This window comes from Podarcis muralis, chromosome 13 (genome assembly GCF_964188315.1).
Source record: "Podarcis muralis chromosome 13, rPodMur119.hap1.1, whole genome shotgun sequence".
Classification (NCBI taxonomy): Eukaryota; Metazoa; Chordata; class Lepidosauria; order Squamata; family Lacertidae; genus Podarcis; species Podarcis muralis.
Window position 1 is genome coordinate 17,243,310 of NC_135667.1, and position 12,750 is coordinate 17,256,059.

A 12,750-nucleotide genomic window follows, 5' to 3' on the forward strand; every position below is an offset into this window, starting at 1 on the left:
TAATTCACTCTGTGTTGCTTGCCAGAGAAAGAGTGGGTCTTGTTGTAGAACTGGCAATAAGGGGGGGAATCAAGAGGGAAAGAGGCCCTTTTGCCATTGACCTGGTAGCAATGAGGTTCCTTTCTCAGCAGCATTCCTCAAAGCAGAATCCAATGTGATAAAGAAGGGCAGCCTTTGCTAACAAAGAGATAGGATCTGTCTTGGATGCCTGCAAGGCATGTTGTGGCTGGTTCTGCAAGGATTCCTCTTTCAGCTGTGCTTTCAACTGTCACACAACAGGGCAGGACAAAATGTCCCGAGCCATACAAAATCGTAATACACAGATGAAAAATTACCAACAAAAAAAACATGAAGCGTATCACAATATAAAATCCCAATATGGTTTGTAGAGTTACATCCATTAATTCTGCTCCATGCCTAAAGATGATGTGGTTTATCTCATCATGGGGTAGATTGGGAATGTACACTGAAGTGTACCTTACAACCTGACTTACTGAAGTGGGGGAGATATATTTATATTTCCATACTATGTAGAGATGCAGGAGACTGAACCCGGGACCTTTTGCATGCAAAGCAGGTGCTGAACCACTGATCCCTTTGTTATGGACCAGTTGCTCCTCCCCATGGCTACTTACCGTTACGGAGGTGGTTTGTTTGCTTGCAAAAACAAGAGAGGACAGGGCTATTGCGCCCTCCCTTCGTCTTTAATGTGCCACAAGAGTCTATGTTGCTTTTGCTACCTTACAGGGTTGTTGTAAGGGTGAGAAGTATCAGGATTTAAGTAAATAAAAGGGAGCGAAGGAGTTGGGTGCTACGAAGGGATTTGTCGTTAAGTACGGCGAATCGTAAGCTGAAGAGGTGTGAGGCAGAGCACGACACTTGGGGGGCTCTGATAAAAGAGTAGACTCTAGAAGATTTGGAGAGGTGCTTCAGGATTCCTGGTCGCCCCCCCCCCCCCGCTTTCTTTTAACTCTCCTCCAGCCGCCCAAAGCGTGGGAAAACTGGAGAGGGCGAGGGAAAGGAGAGTTTAATTCCTGCTTTGCAAAGCTGAGCAATCGGATCAGAAAAACGGCTAGCGATTACTATTGTATCCAGATACGAGCGCTTGGGGCGCATCTCCATCCGGAGTGAGTACTGCATGTGATCCCCTCTCCGCCCCTCCCCACTTATCCATCATGCTTTGTTTCCAGCACGTTTCCTCCTGTGGAGAGCGCGAGAGATCCCTTCCCCTGATCTGTCTCCTGCAATGGAAAAGCTCCAGCCGCTGCCCCATCTCGCTTGCTGGCCGGGATCCCCCTTCCTTGACTGTATCGGGGTCCGCAGTCGCTGCTGCCCTGAGGGGAGGCGCTGGGGCTGCAGGCGGGAGAGGTGGGGGGTGGGGTGGGTTGACGTCTCCAGGTAGCCCCCGCGGTGAAACACACCCACTTCATTGCCTCTGCCATCTTCCCAGGGGGCAGTGGGAGGGGGGGAAGGTCCTGCAAATAGTAAAGGTAAAGGGACCCCTGACCATTAGGTCCAGGCATGGCCGACTCTGGGGTTGCGGCGCTCATCTCACTTTATCGGCCGAGGGAGCCGGTATACAGCTTCCAGGTCATGTGGCCAGCATGACCGAGCCACTTCTGGCGAACTAGAGCAGCGCACGGAAACGCCGTTTACCTTCCCGCCGGAGCGGTACCTATTTATCTACTTGCACTTTGACTTGCTTTCGAACTGCTAGGTTGGCAGGAGCAGGGACCGAGCAACGGAAGTTCACCCCGTCGCATGGATTCGAACCGCCGACCTTCTGATCGGCAAGCCCTAGGCTCAGTGGTTTAACCCACAGTGCCACCTGCGTCCCTCCTGCAAATAGTAGGAATGATCAAATTCAGATACACTTGCACTCCCCGCTTGTGAGCAAAAGCTTTCGCCACGCCCCCTCCTGAAGATCGAAAATGCCCACCCCTGCGTGTCCCTCCACATGCCTTCAGCGTTTGTTGGCGTCCACACCGGAGAGCAGAACCGCGATGGTCGCTGACCGTGCACGCTTCCTCCCCCATGTAACAACGTGCGGAGTCTGCCTGCAACTCCGGTGCTGCAATCAAGTTGCAGGCCAGCAGTGCAAAGCAAAGTTTTGGTTTTTCCTGACTATAAAACTATAGGATAGATCTATAGGGGAGCCACGGTGGGAGTCAGTGCGAGGCAGCTTCACGTGCTCAGAAGAGCACAGTTCAGCCAGGGGTTTGGAGCAAGGGGGGCTTTCTCTGAGGGAAGTCATAAAATTGTAAGGCTGGAAGGAATCCCAAGGGTTATCTAGTCCAACTCCTGGCTCCAACTCGGTGTAGGTTTTAGATCTGCTTTGCAGACCAATTCAATCCAAAAATTTGAACATGCCTAAAATTCAAACCCTCCTGCCAACCTAGCAGTTCGAAAGCACGTCAGAGTGCAAGTAGATAAATAGGTGCTGCTCCGGTGGGAAGGTAAACGGCGTTTCTGTGCGCTGCTCTGGTTCACCAGAAGCAGCTTAGTCATGCTGGCCACATGACCCAGAAGCTGTATCCCTTGGCCAGTAAAGCAAGATGATAATAATAATAATAATAATAATAATAATAATAATAATAATAATAAAATTTTATTTATACCCCGCCCTCCCCAGCCAAGGCCGGGCTCAGAGCGGCTAAGAGCTGCAACCCCAGAGTCGGTCACGACCGGACCTAATGGTCAGGGGTCCCTTTACCTTTTAAAATTCAATCCAAAAGTTTGAACATGCCTCAAAACGGCCAGATCCTTGCCACCTGTCCCCGGTGTTCAATCCAGGTTCTGGATGAAAGACCCTTGGACAGTGTGCTTTTGATGGGGTCCCATCCTCTTTCCAAGGCATTGTTGCCCACTCACTTGCCTCTGGGCCCAATCCACCCAACTCTTTGATGGGGGTGGCAGGAGCGGGGAGAGAAGGTCAATGTTCCTAGAGAAAGCTGCTCCGTCTCCTTGCTCTTGTCATTGCTTGTGTGCTTGGACAGGTGAACAGGTCAGGTGGCAATTGCAAGCAGGAAGAGCAAAAGGGCCAGGAGGGACAAGGGTGACGCTGGGCCTCCTGGGGCAGGTGGCCCTTGGCAGGTGCCTGACTCTGCCTGCCCCTGACACCCATGAAGCTTATACCTTAGGATCACCTTGCTCTCCATAACACACAGGCATGGAAAGATAGACAGACAGACACGCACACCAAACAAATGCCCAGCTAGAAGGCTTACATTCCACAGAAGATAAGGAACTGGAATTTGGTCAGGAGCAGGCTTTTATTAGGTTATTTTCAAGGACCTACCAAGGGCTTAGAGAGAGAGAGAGAGAGAGAGAGAATAAGACTCAACTACTTGCCAGTAAATAATTCCACAGGGGAGAGGGCAGATACTGGAATCTGACTTAACGGGGCACATAGGAACCAATCTGTCCTGCCAGGAGGGCACTAGGATGGGCACAAGCAGGCAAAGAAGAATGGAGCGAGGGCAACAGGACTTTGGCTTAAAAAATAAAATAGGAAAACTGACAACCCAAGCTCTCATCATACTTTTTCGGCTTATGAAAGAGGGTTTTTCCTCTCCAGTGTGTTCTCCAGCAAAGTCTATGCCTATGGGCAAAGTCTATGCAGGTTCTGGGCTCCCAGGAACTATCAAGTGCATCATTCTTGGAGACCACATTTAAACACAAAGACACACAAGCCTAGGCAACTCCTGAGCCTCCTCCGTCCAGTCCCCGGACAAGCCAAACCTAAGGATACATTTCTCCAGCTCCCCAATATATTTTTTATGAAATCCAAATCATGTTTGCTGAAATATTTCGTGAAATGTTGCCTTCTCCTGAAGATCAAACTCTTTCTGAGGGCTGAACCTTTCCATGAAAGCAGATGCATCCCTTTTAAGCCTTCAGAAAAGAACATTTGATAGAAATCAACCACACTTACAGCTGGCAAATCAAAACCAGGGGAAATGGTATAGCATCATGAGGGCAGAAGAAAGGGGAGGTCAAACAATGAGCAGGTCTAGGAAGAAACCTGCTGGCTCCACTATAAGAATGAATGCTTGGTTTGATGCCCCCAGTGCCAGAGGAGCCAGAGGAAGACGATGGTTATGAGCGAATGCATAGGGAACCGGTTCCAGTGCAGGAAGAGGCCCCCTTGCAGGAAACAGTGGTTTATTCTGATGTCCAGAGTGGTGTTCAAGCTCAGGAGTCAGATGAATCTTCTTTCTGAGCTTGAAAAGGGGGGAATGAGGCAAGGAAGAAGGGCTACCCCTATGCTATCCATATAATCAGTTATCAGTAATCAATATATTCATATATGCTCACACATAATCAGGGCTTACAGTATTTTATAATCCATTTTGAATCAAAGGGAAACTGTGCCTTAGCTAACTGCAAACTGCTTGAAACAGCAAAGTTAGGAGCCGACCTTTCCCCTACAAACATCCGTGTACCCTGGACAAGGGGAAGACGTGAATCAGAGATTCTGGTACAAAATCCCCTCAGATACAGGCTAAATTAATCCACAGAACAGGAAGAGCAAAACCACAAAATCTCCAAACTCCCTGTCCTGTCATAACTAGGGGAGAGGTTAGACAGAGCGTCACTGCAAGCATCGGAAAGCAGAACTAGAACTCCGTGCTTGACCAGGAGCTGGTAGCGTGGCAAGAAGCTTGCTAATTGGCTAATTTTCGCTGACAATATCGTGAGTCCCTCAGGGTTGTCTCATGATCTATGATTTGCTGTGATCTGCTCAGGTATAAAGACCTCTGGATTTCTGTCAATCGGGGTCCCAGTTCCTTTTGGAAGGGATTCCAAACTGCGTCCTTATTGCCTGGCAATAAACTTCACCTTCTTATTCTCCATTGCTGAGTCTGCCTGATCCTTATTTAACACCAAGCAAGTACCTGCTTACGTTCACGTGCTTCAAGCCTACAGATAAAATCATGCAGGCACGCAAGCCTTCAGTTCATCTCACAGGTGGCTACTACTCTACAACCTGCAGGCAGAACCTTGCCTTCAAGGCAATTTTGCTCTAGCCAGTGCTGAGCCAAACATGATAATATGGACATCTTAAAAAAAATTAAATTTATAGTCCTCATGATTGCAAAAAAAAAAATTCTGGAAATAAAAGTAGCAATTTTTGGACCAAAGCTAAGAAAACAAAAGGGCAAGTAGAAGAACCTCGGTTTTGTTGTGAATCTTTGCAATTTTTAAGCAGGGCATTTAAGGACATGATTCCTGTTTGTTTGGGTTGGGTTGTTTTTAGCAAATGCAGACAGAAATATCAGGGATACTAATGATAATAATAATCTTTCCTAAATAAACTAAAACCTTTCTGGGCATCCCTATAAAATACAACAGGTTCAGTTCTGCTTCAAGCGTAAATTGATTTTTAATGGTTTGATTATACTTTCCCCACACTTCCCTCCAAGGAAGACTTAGAAACCATAGTTTTATCAGGTTGCTGAGAACTCTCTGGTCTTAATCCACCATCACCTCTAGGCCATATAGAAATACAATGCCTAAAATTCTTTGGTGAGCGGCAGTTCTGGAACTCGAGCCCATTGGCTTTGGCAAGGACAACATGCCTTTCAAGTTGGAAGGGAAAAGGCAGAAACGTCCCCTAACTGTGGCCACTCTTGTCGAGGGGCAGAGAGATCAGAGGGAAAGGGAACCAGCCAAGTCACACAACAGGATGGTGCAAGGTTCCTGCACACTAGTATTTCTATTGCCCAACAATGCTGTCTGCTTTTCCAAAAGGGAAGACGTCCTGCACTGCAGCAAGTCAATAACTCTGCATCCTGGTAGAATGTCTGAGCGCACCTCTCCCATGACAACTAGGCAGTCCCTCCTTTACATTCCTGGGAACCACAGAGCACTACAGCTATTGAGGCAACATCATCTCAGCTTGGTCAAGCTCACTTGGACATAAGTATCTCCGTGGGGGGGGGGGGAGCCTTGGCCCAAGAGTTGCATTTCCTGTCACGTCTTCCTTATGCCCGGGAATATTAGGGGTCTGAATCCCAAAATGTTCAGTTACCTGTCTAGGCACAACCAGCCAGGTATCCTACCCCCAACCCACCGAAGACGTTATAACGGTCAAGCAAGTGCAATGTACTCTACCAACAGTAGTGGAACATTAGTAAAATAATAATAATAACAACAATAATACTTTTCTATCAGCTCACAATTGTAAATTCCTGCCCTACAAGGAGGGCGGGGAAATCAAAGTTCTAGCCGCATCGGGCAGAGTGACACCTCCGAAACCAGATCGCCTCTGGCAGGGTGGAGGTAGAGGAAAGCAGCGTTGGGAGGGGAGGGTGTTTATTCTGAGAAGGGGGCTCCTCGCCTAGTCAATTCCGCGGTGCAGCTTGAGATGGCGGGAGAGGTTGCTCAAGGTGATGAACCCTTTGTGGCAGACGGTGCACTTGAAAGGGCGCTCGCCACTGTGCAGCAGCCGGTGCCGTTTCAGGTAGCACTCGTGCCGGAAGAACTTGCCGCACTCGGTGCACTGGTAGGGCTTCTCGCCGGTGTGCACCAAGACGTGGCGGTCCAGGTCCCGCGGGCTGCGGAAGTACTTTTCGCACTCGCTGCATTTGTAGAGTTTCTTGCTGGGCCGGGCGGGGAACGAGCGGAGGTCCAGCTGCGGCAACAGGTGGCGTTCCAGCTCACTGCCGGGGCCTGACATCGGGGAAGCAGCCACGGCGTGGCTCAACTGGTGCTCCTCCAGTGTCTGCAAGTTCACAAAGGGCTGGCCGCATATCCCACAGCTGAAGGAGGGCTCGCCGCCGTGAGCAGTCAAGTGAGCCGCCAGGGTGTTGCCGTTGGCGAAAAAGGTCCCGCATTCACACTGGTACAGCGTTTCGGGGGGCCGCATGTCCGGAGGGTGGCAGGTGGGGCAGCCCCTGCTGTGCTGCTGGGCCTCTGGCCCCCCATCTCTCGACTCTTCTTCCAGGCCCCGCAATTCCAGCATCCCATCGCTTGGCGGAACCTTCCCAGAGCACACTGGGCAGGGCGGGGGCCTGTCCTTGGCATGCGTGAGCTTGTGGCGCTCCAACAGCGCCGCAGCGTTAAAGTCCCGCTCACAGTCGGGGCACTTGAAGGGCTTGATGTCAGTGTGGGCGAGCCAATGGCGCCGCAGTTCGGATGCCAACTGGAAATGGCGCCCGCAGGCCCCGCAGCCAAAGGGCGCGGCCCGGCCTCGCCCGGCGCTGCAGAGGTGCCCCAGGGGACTCTGCTCTTTCCCGCAGGCCAGGCAGCGGGGAGCGGGCGTCTGAGGGGCTGCGGCAGCGGGGGAAGCACGGTGCTGCCGCTTGAGGTGGCGCCCCAAGCTGCTGCGGGAGGAGAAGCGGAGCTCGCAGACGTGGCAGCAGTAGGGCTTCTCCCCCGTGTGCACCACCTGGTGGTGGAGGAGCCCCGTGGAGTCTCGGAAGCCTTTGGGGCACATGGTGCAGCGGTAGGGGCGCTCCCCGGTGTGGCTCCGGATGTGGTTCACCAGGTTGAAGGAATGCTTGAAGCTCTTGACGCAGTGAGGGCACTGGAAAGGCTTGAGCTCGGTGTGCCGGGCAAAATGGCGGCGCAGGTCCGAGCGGTAACGGAAGCTCTTGTCGCACTCGGAGCAGTGGAAAGGGGCCCGGGCACCCGGCCCATGGTCTGTTAGGAGCGACGGGTCGTCCTCCGCGTCCGAGTAGAGAACGGCACACTCTTCCACGGTTCCGGTGGCAGTCCGGACCCCACCTGGGGCCTGAAGGGAGTGCTGGCCCTCTGGCCACTCTTCATCGCAGTTCTCCATCTACCCAACAGTGCTTCTATGGGACAGAGAAAGGACAGTGAAAGAATCAGTGTAGGACTCCATGGCCGCCGAGCCATCCCAGTATAAAAGCATTCCCTCCCCCTGATTAAACCACACTATCCAGAACAGGGAGCCAGTGTGGAGTAGTGGTTAGAGTGTTGGACTAGGAACTGTGAGAGACCAGGGTTCAAATCCCCACTCAGCTATAAAACTCACTAGGTTACCTTGGTCCAGTTGCGGTTTCTCAGCTGAACCTAGATAAAATGGGGAGGAAGTGAACCATGCATGCAGCCTTGAGTAATTTCGTTGTCCCCGAGAGGGGGCAATGACAATAAAGATATTATTATTATTATTATTATTATTATTATTATTATTATTATTATTAAGCACATTGGAGGAGTGGTGGCATATACATATCAATCAATCAATCAATCAATCAATCAAGCCTAGCACAGAAGGTGCCTGCGGAGCACACACCTCTCCAAGATGCCAAGACAGGAATCTTAGGAATCTGCATGTATGTGAAAATGGCTCTTCGTGTAGTCAGTGGATAATACACAATGCGCCATGGCTTGGTTCAAATAAGGTTCAGCTTACAGCTTTTGCTTCCAGAAACAGGAAGTGAGTCAAAGGATTTGGGTAATTCTCAAAACTTTTCAATTGCACAAGATGACAGAGGGTGGCAGACAGTACAGTCAACCTTGGTTGTTGAACGTCTCGGCTGCCGAATGCTTCAGAAGCCAAACGCCGACAACCCAGAAGTAGCTGCTTCCGTTTTTGAGCGTGTCTCCAAAGTCGAACAGCTTCCGAGGCGCGTTTGTCAATTTCCCCCATTGAACTTACAGCCCTTTGATCCTCGGTTTTGGAAGTCAAACGGACTTCCAGAACGGATTACGTTCGAAAACCGAGGTCCCACTGTACTAGGTTTGGATGTGGGAAATGTTCTGGATCTGGATCTGTGCCCAGCTAGTGGTGACAATGGCTAGGCTGACCTTGGGGGGGGGGGATCACGGTCTGGACTCTCAACCTAATTGGTCTCACTGAGCTGATATGTGCATAAATGAGATGAGGATAAAGGGCACAACTGTAAAGATCACTCTGCAGATGGAAGTCCCATTAAGTCCAATAAATCTCACTCCCAGGAAAGCATGTATAGGATTGCAGCTAAAGATACTGGACAGGGATAATAAGAAGCCCACTCACTATTTTCTGCAGCAGAGAAATGTAGCACACTCAGAAACATGCATCCCTTGAATTTATTTGAATGAAATGGGGGGGGGGGTCCTAGCTTATTTTGGGGTAGTCAGTGAGACCTAGGATTGTGTTTAAAAGGTTAGAGACTAGAAGTGAAGCCATCCCTTTCCAAAGTACCCGGAAGTCCCCCAAATCTGTGTGAAGCCATTCTGTCCTAAACTCCTAGCTCCCCCCCCAACCCCAACCCCAAAGTCCTGACTTTCAGCCACACTTGGCACAAAAGATGTTGATATGCATGCCCAGCAACCCAACAGCCAACTCGGCGTCTCTTCCACACTACAGTTCTATGATTCTATAAACAGAAATTTGTCCCAAAATTGTAGGTGGATTTAAATTTGCACTTAAAGTAATATTTAGGTGAAAGCTTAATTGTTACTGCGATGCTGCCAGTTGTGAAGTAATCTTGCTTGAGGTAGCAGAAAAGACAGAAGGAAGTTAAGCCATGTATTCCCTCTTGGAAGCAAGTGTCCCCTGCCAGAAAACCCAAAAGTCCAAGCATCACGGATTCCACTTTCCTTCCTTGGCTGCATAACAAGACCACATGCTTATGCATTCTGTTAATTAATTCAGAATAACTACTACTGCTCAGGTTCCAGAAATCCAAGTTGTTAATGAGTGTACTCCCACATCAGTTGTACATTGTGGAACACATTAACCCATTTATCCTGACTGACTATAAGTAGAGGAAAAAAGATGCTAAGGATAACTTGTTTTATTTCCTTCTTATAATTATTTCTATAAATACATAATCCATATAAAAGACACTTGATAGGTAGAAAAACATAAACCATGACGGCCATGTATCACACTAATAATACACAGTTGTACATGGGAAAAGTCTACACCTAAACATCCAGCTTTATCTTTTAAATATGTACTGCAATCAACACTATTGCTTGTTCATATCTTAAAACAAGCCCCCATAGTACTTATTACTATTACTTTATCGTAACATTCTATATAGCACATACTGCTTCCTAATGTTCAGAACTTCCTACTGATGTATCAGGTTACTGAATCCTATTTAATTAAATCCTTCCTTTTACCGGTAATTTAAAATCCCTGGCAATTTTATATTGTTGACTTGTTCTCTAATTGTGTTCAGTTTATGAGGTTTAATCATCCACCCTCCCTCCCCAGCTCGGGCACATAACATTCCAGTAGTTGACAGAAATGTAAAGAATTTGGGTCCGGATATGATGTTACAATGCTCTCCTTTGCATAGTTTAATGAACAATAAAAAAAGCTGATCCCTGGGGATTTGTACTTGAAATAAGGTGTTACGGAGAACTAACCTGCCTTAAGTGATCTTGAATAGGCACCCTTACAGAACCCATGAGTTCTGGCTCCCAGCACTTCCCAGCAATGACCCACCACCCTAACTCTGTCTGCCCCCTCCCTAAAGAACCCAGGCGCCCCGCCCCCCCCCCGCCTCTCCTTCTTGGCCTCTTTATCCCACCTGCATAACCCAGTTGGCTCAGGCACAGAGGCGGCCAGTGCCAAGGTGTCAATCACGGGGTGGGTGAAGGGTGGGTCTGTTTCTCCCCTGTGTTTCCAACCCCCCCCCCCCCAAAGTCTAAGGGGAATCCTCCCCCTCCCCTTCTGCTCCCCACCCACCTCCCCGGTACTCACAACTTCTTATAGGTGCCGACATTTTACGGGGCGGTGGGGGGCCACTTCTTCGGAGGAAGGGGACAGAGCCTCTCCCCCGCCCCCAACCTCCCATAGCAGCAAGCAGCCAGGCTGGTGGTGGGGTGTTGACCTCTTGCGATAGCCTGTCCTCTCCACCCTCAAATCCAACCCCTATGGAAGTTCACAGGACACCCCACCCCCCACTCCGCCCCCATCTTTTCTGTGGGCAAGGAGGGAGGAGTAACAACGGTCGCATCTTCGCCATCTTTACTGTGGGCACGCAATGAGGGACTGGAGGCTCGGTGAAGCGACATTTTTTATGTGGGCAGCCGGCTCAAAGGTGTGATATTTTCTGATATTCACAGCACCGTTCTGCACAATCTCAGGGCCATACTAACAAGAGTCTTGGTATTTTTAGTGTAGGAAACAGGTTTATTATTATTGGTTAGAAGAGAGGGGGAGCGTGAAAACTATGGAAAGCACCCATCTTTCTTACTGGCAAAGGGAAGTGCAGCGAGGCCGCCATGTTTGCGCCGGGCAGTAAGCGAAGAGCTGAACGAAGGGACATGTCTTTGTTGTTACTACGGCAACTTCCCCGCACCATCTAATGCAGCCGCCATATTTGATGTGGGCAAAGAAGATTAAAGGTCATTTTTGACACTCAGGGAGGCGCCAAATTTTCGTTTTGAAATGCATAAACTAAAACAAAACCAAAGCAGGTTTATCGTTCGCGTAGCCAGAGAAGCACCATTATTTATTGTGAGGGGAAAAGTAAGAGCAGGAATCCATCAGTGATGAGGTAAGGAAGGAGGGGGGCTGAGGGGATCCCATATTTTAGTCTTTTCTTGAAAAACTCAAATGGTAAGTAATTGCAGTGTTTCTGCATCACTCACAGATTTATGAGGCTTCAACAGCGGAAAGAGCCGTAATTTGTCACCCCCTATGCTGACAGAAACTCCACAGGTGAGGCTCCTTATGCCATTATAATTCTGTGAGGCAATTTCTGCCTGTCATAGTGGGGCAGGGAAATTAAGTTAATTCACCTTAGCTAGGTGAATATGGGAGTAGGAAATTATTGCAATAAGGGTCAGGCTTTCACAGTCAGCATCCATTTATACATAATTTTCACTTTACTAATAAGGTTCTCAAATGGAGAGCCAGTGTGGTTAGTGTCAGCAGCTAGGCCCTGGGAGACTAGGGTTCAAATCCTCATTCAGCCATGAAGCTGCCCTTAGGCCAGTCACTACCTCTCAGCTCAGTCTACCAAGCAAGGTTGTTGTGGGGATTAATTAAGGTGGAAGGGAGAACAGAGATTGCATGGCTACTGCCAGAAACATCAATCCTGGGTCTCCACCTTGAGCTCCTTGGGGGAAAAGGTGGAATATAAATACAATCAATCAATCAATCAATCAATCAATGCTCTGCTGAAGCAGCTTGTATGCCAGAACAATGCAAATATGTTTAAAACGGGGAAAGTTCTGTTCTAATCTATTCATATTTTAATTAAATTAAATTTACAGCACAATTTATCCCGACAACTTAGAATGGCTGACAATGAAAAAGCCTCATTAAAAAAAAAAATCAATCACTGCCCAGTCAGTGTTGATTTTTAAATGGTATAATGTAATTTTTACATGTTTTCATTTTGTTATTAATATATACTTTTGTATTAATCTGTTTTGTATATCACTTTTGCATATAAAGCAATTAAGAAAATTTCTAAACACTGTTAAGTAAAATTTAGACAGTGGTGCCTTGGTTCTTGAACTTAATCTATTCTGGGAGTCTGTCTGATTCCCAAAACCATTCAAAAACCAAGGCACAGCTTCTGATTGGCTGCAGGAATTTCCTGCACTCAAGCAGAAGCTGCTCGGATGTTCAGCTTCTGAAAAACGTTTGCAAACCGGAACACTTACTTCCGGGTCTGCGGCATTCTGGGCATTTGTTCAGCAATTAAGTCGTTTCGGAACCAAGGTACCACTGTACTCCCTTGCTTGCTTTATTGTGTCTCCACTCCAACCCCCTCGCAGCTTCTACAGTGGTACGTCAGGTTAAGTACTTAGTTCCGGAGGTCTGTT

The 12,750-nt window shown here is 48.6% G+C and overlaps 1 protein-coding gene across 1 annotated transcript; it reads right to left on the bottom strand.

The window, feature by feature from the left end:
- Positions 1 to 3,253: 3,253 nt before the first annotated feature.
- On the bottom strand, positions 3,254 to 10,857 carry FIZ1 (FLT3 interacting zinc finger 1). The gene is made up of 2 exons (XM_028751709.2): positions 10,673 to 10,857; positions 3,254 to 7,802 (listed from the first exon to the last, which is right to left on the bottom strand). Exon 2 carries the CDS (start codon positions 7,784 to 7,786, stop codon positions 6,344 to 6,346), a length of 1,443 nt encoding a protein of 480 aa, XP_028607542.2. The 5' UTR covers positions 7,787 to 7,802; positions 10,673 to 10,857; the 3' UTR covers positions 3,254 to 6,343.
- Positions 10,858 to 12,750: the final 1,893 nt, after the last annotated feature.

What these genes read in the sequence shown, in the direction of transcription:
- FIZ1 (XM_028751709.2), bottom strand. Translation starts at nt 7,786, where the DNA reads ATGGAGAACTGCGATGAAGAGTGGCCAGAGGGCCAGCACTCCCTTCAG.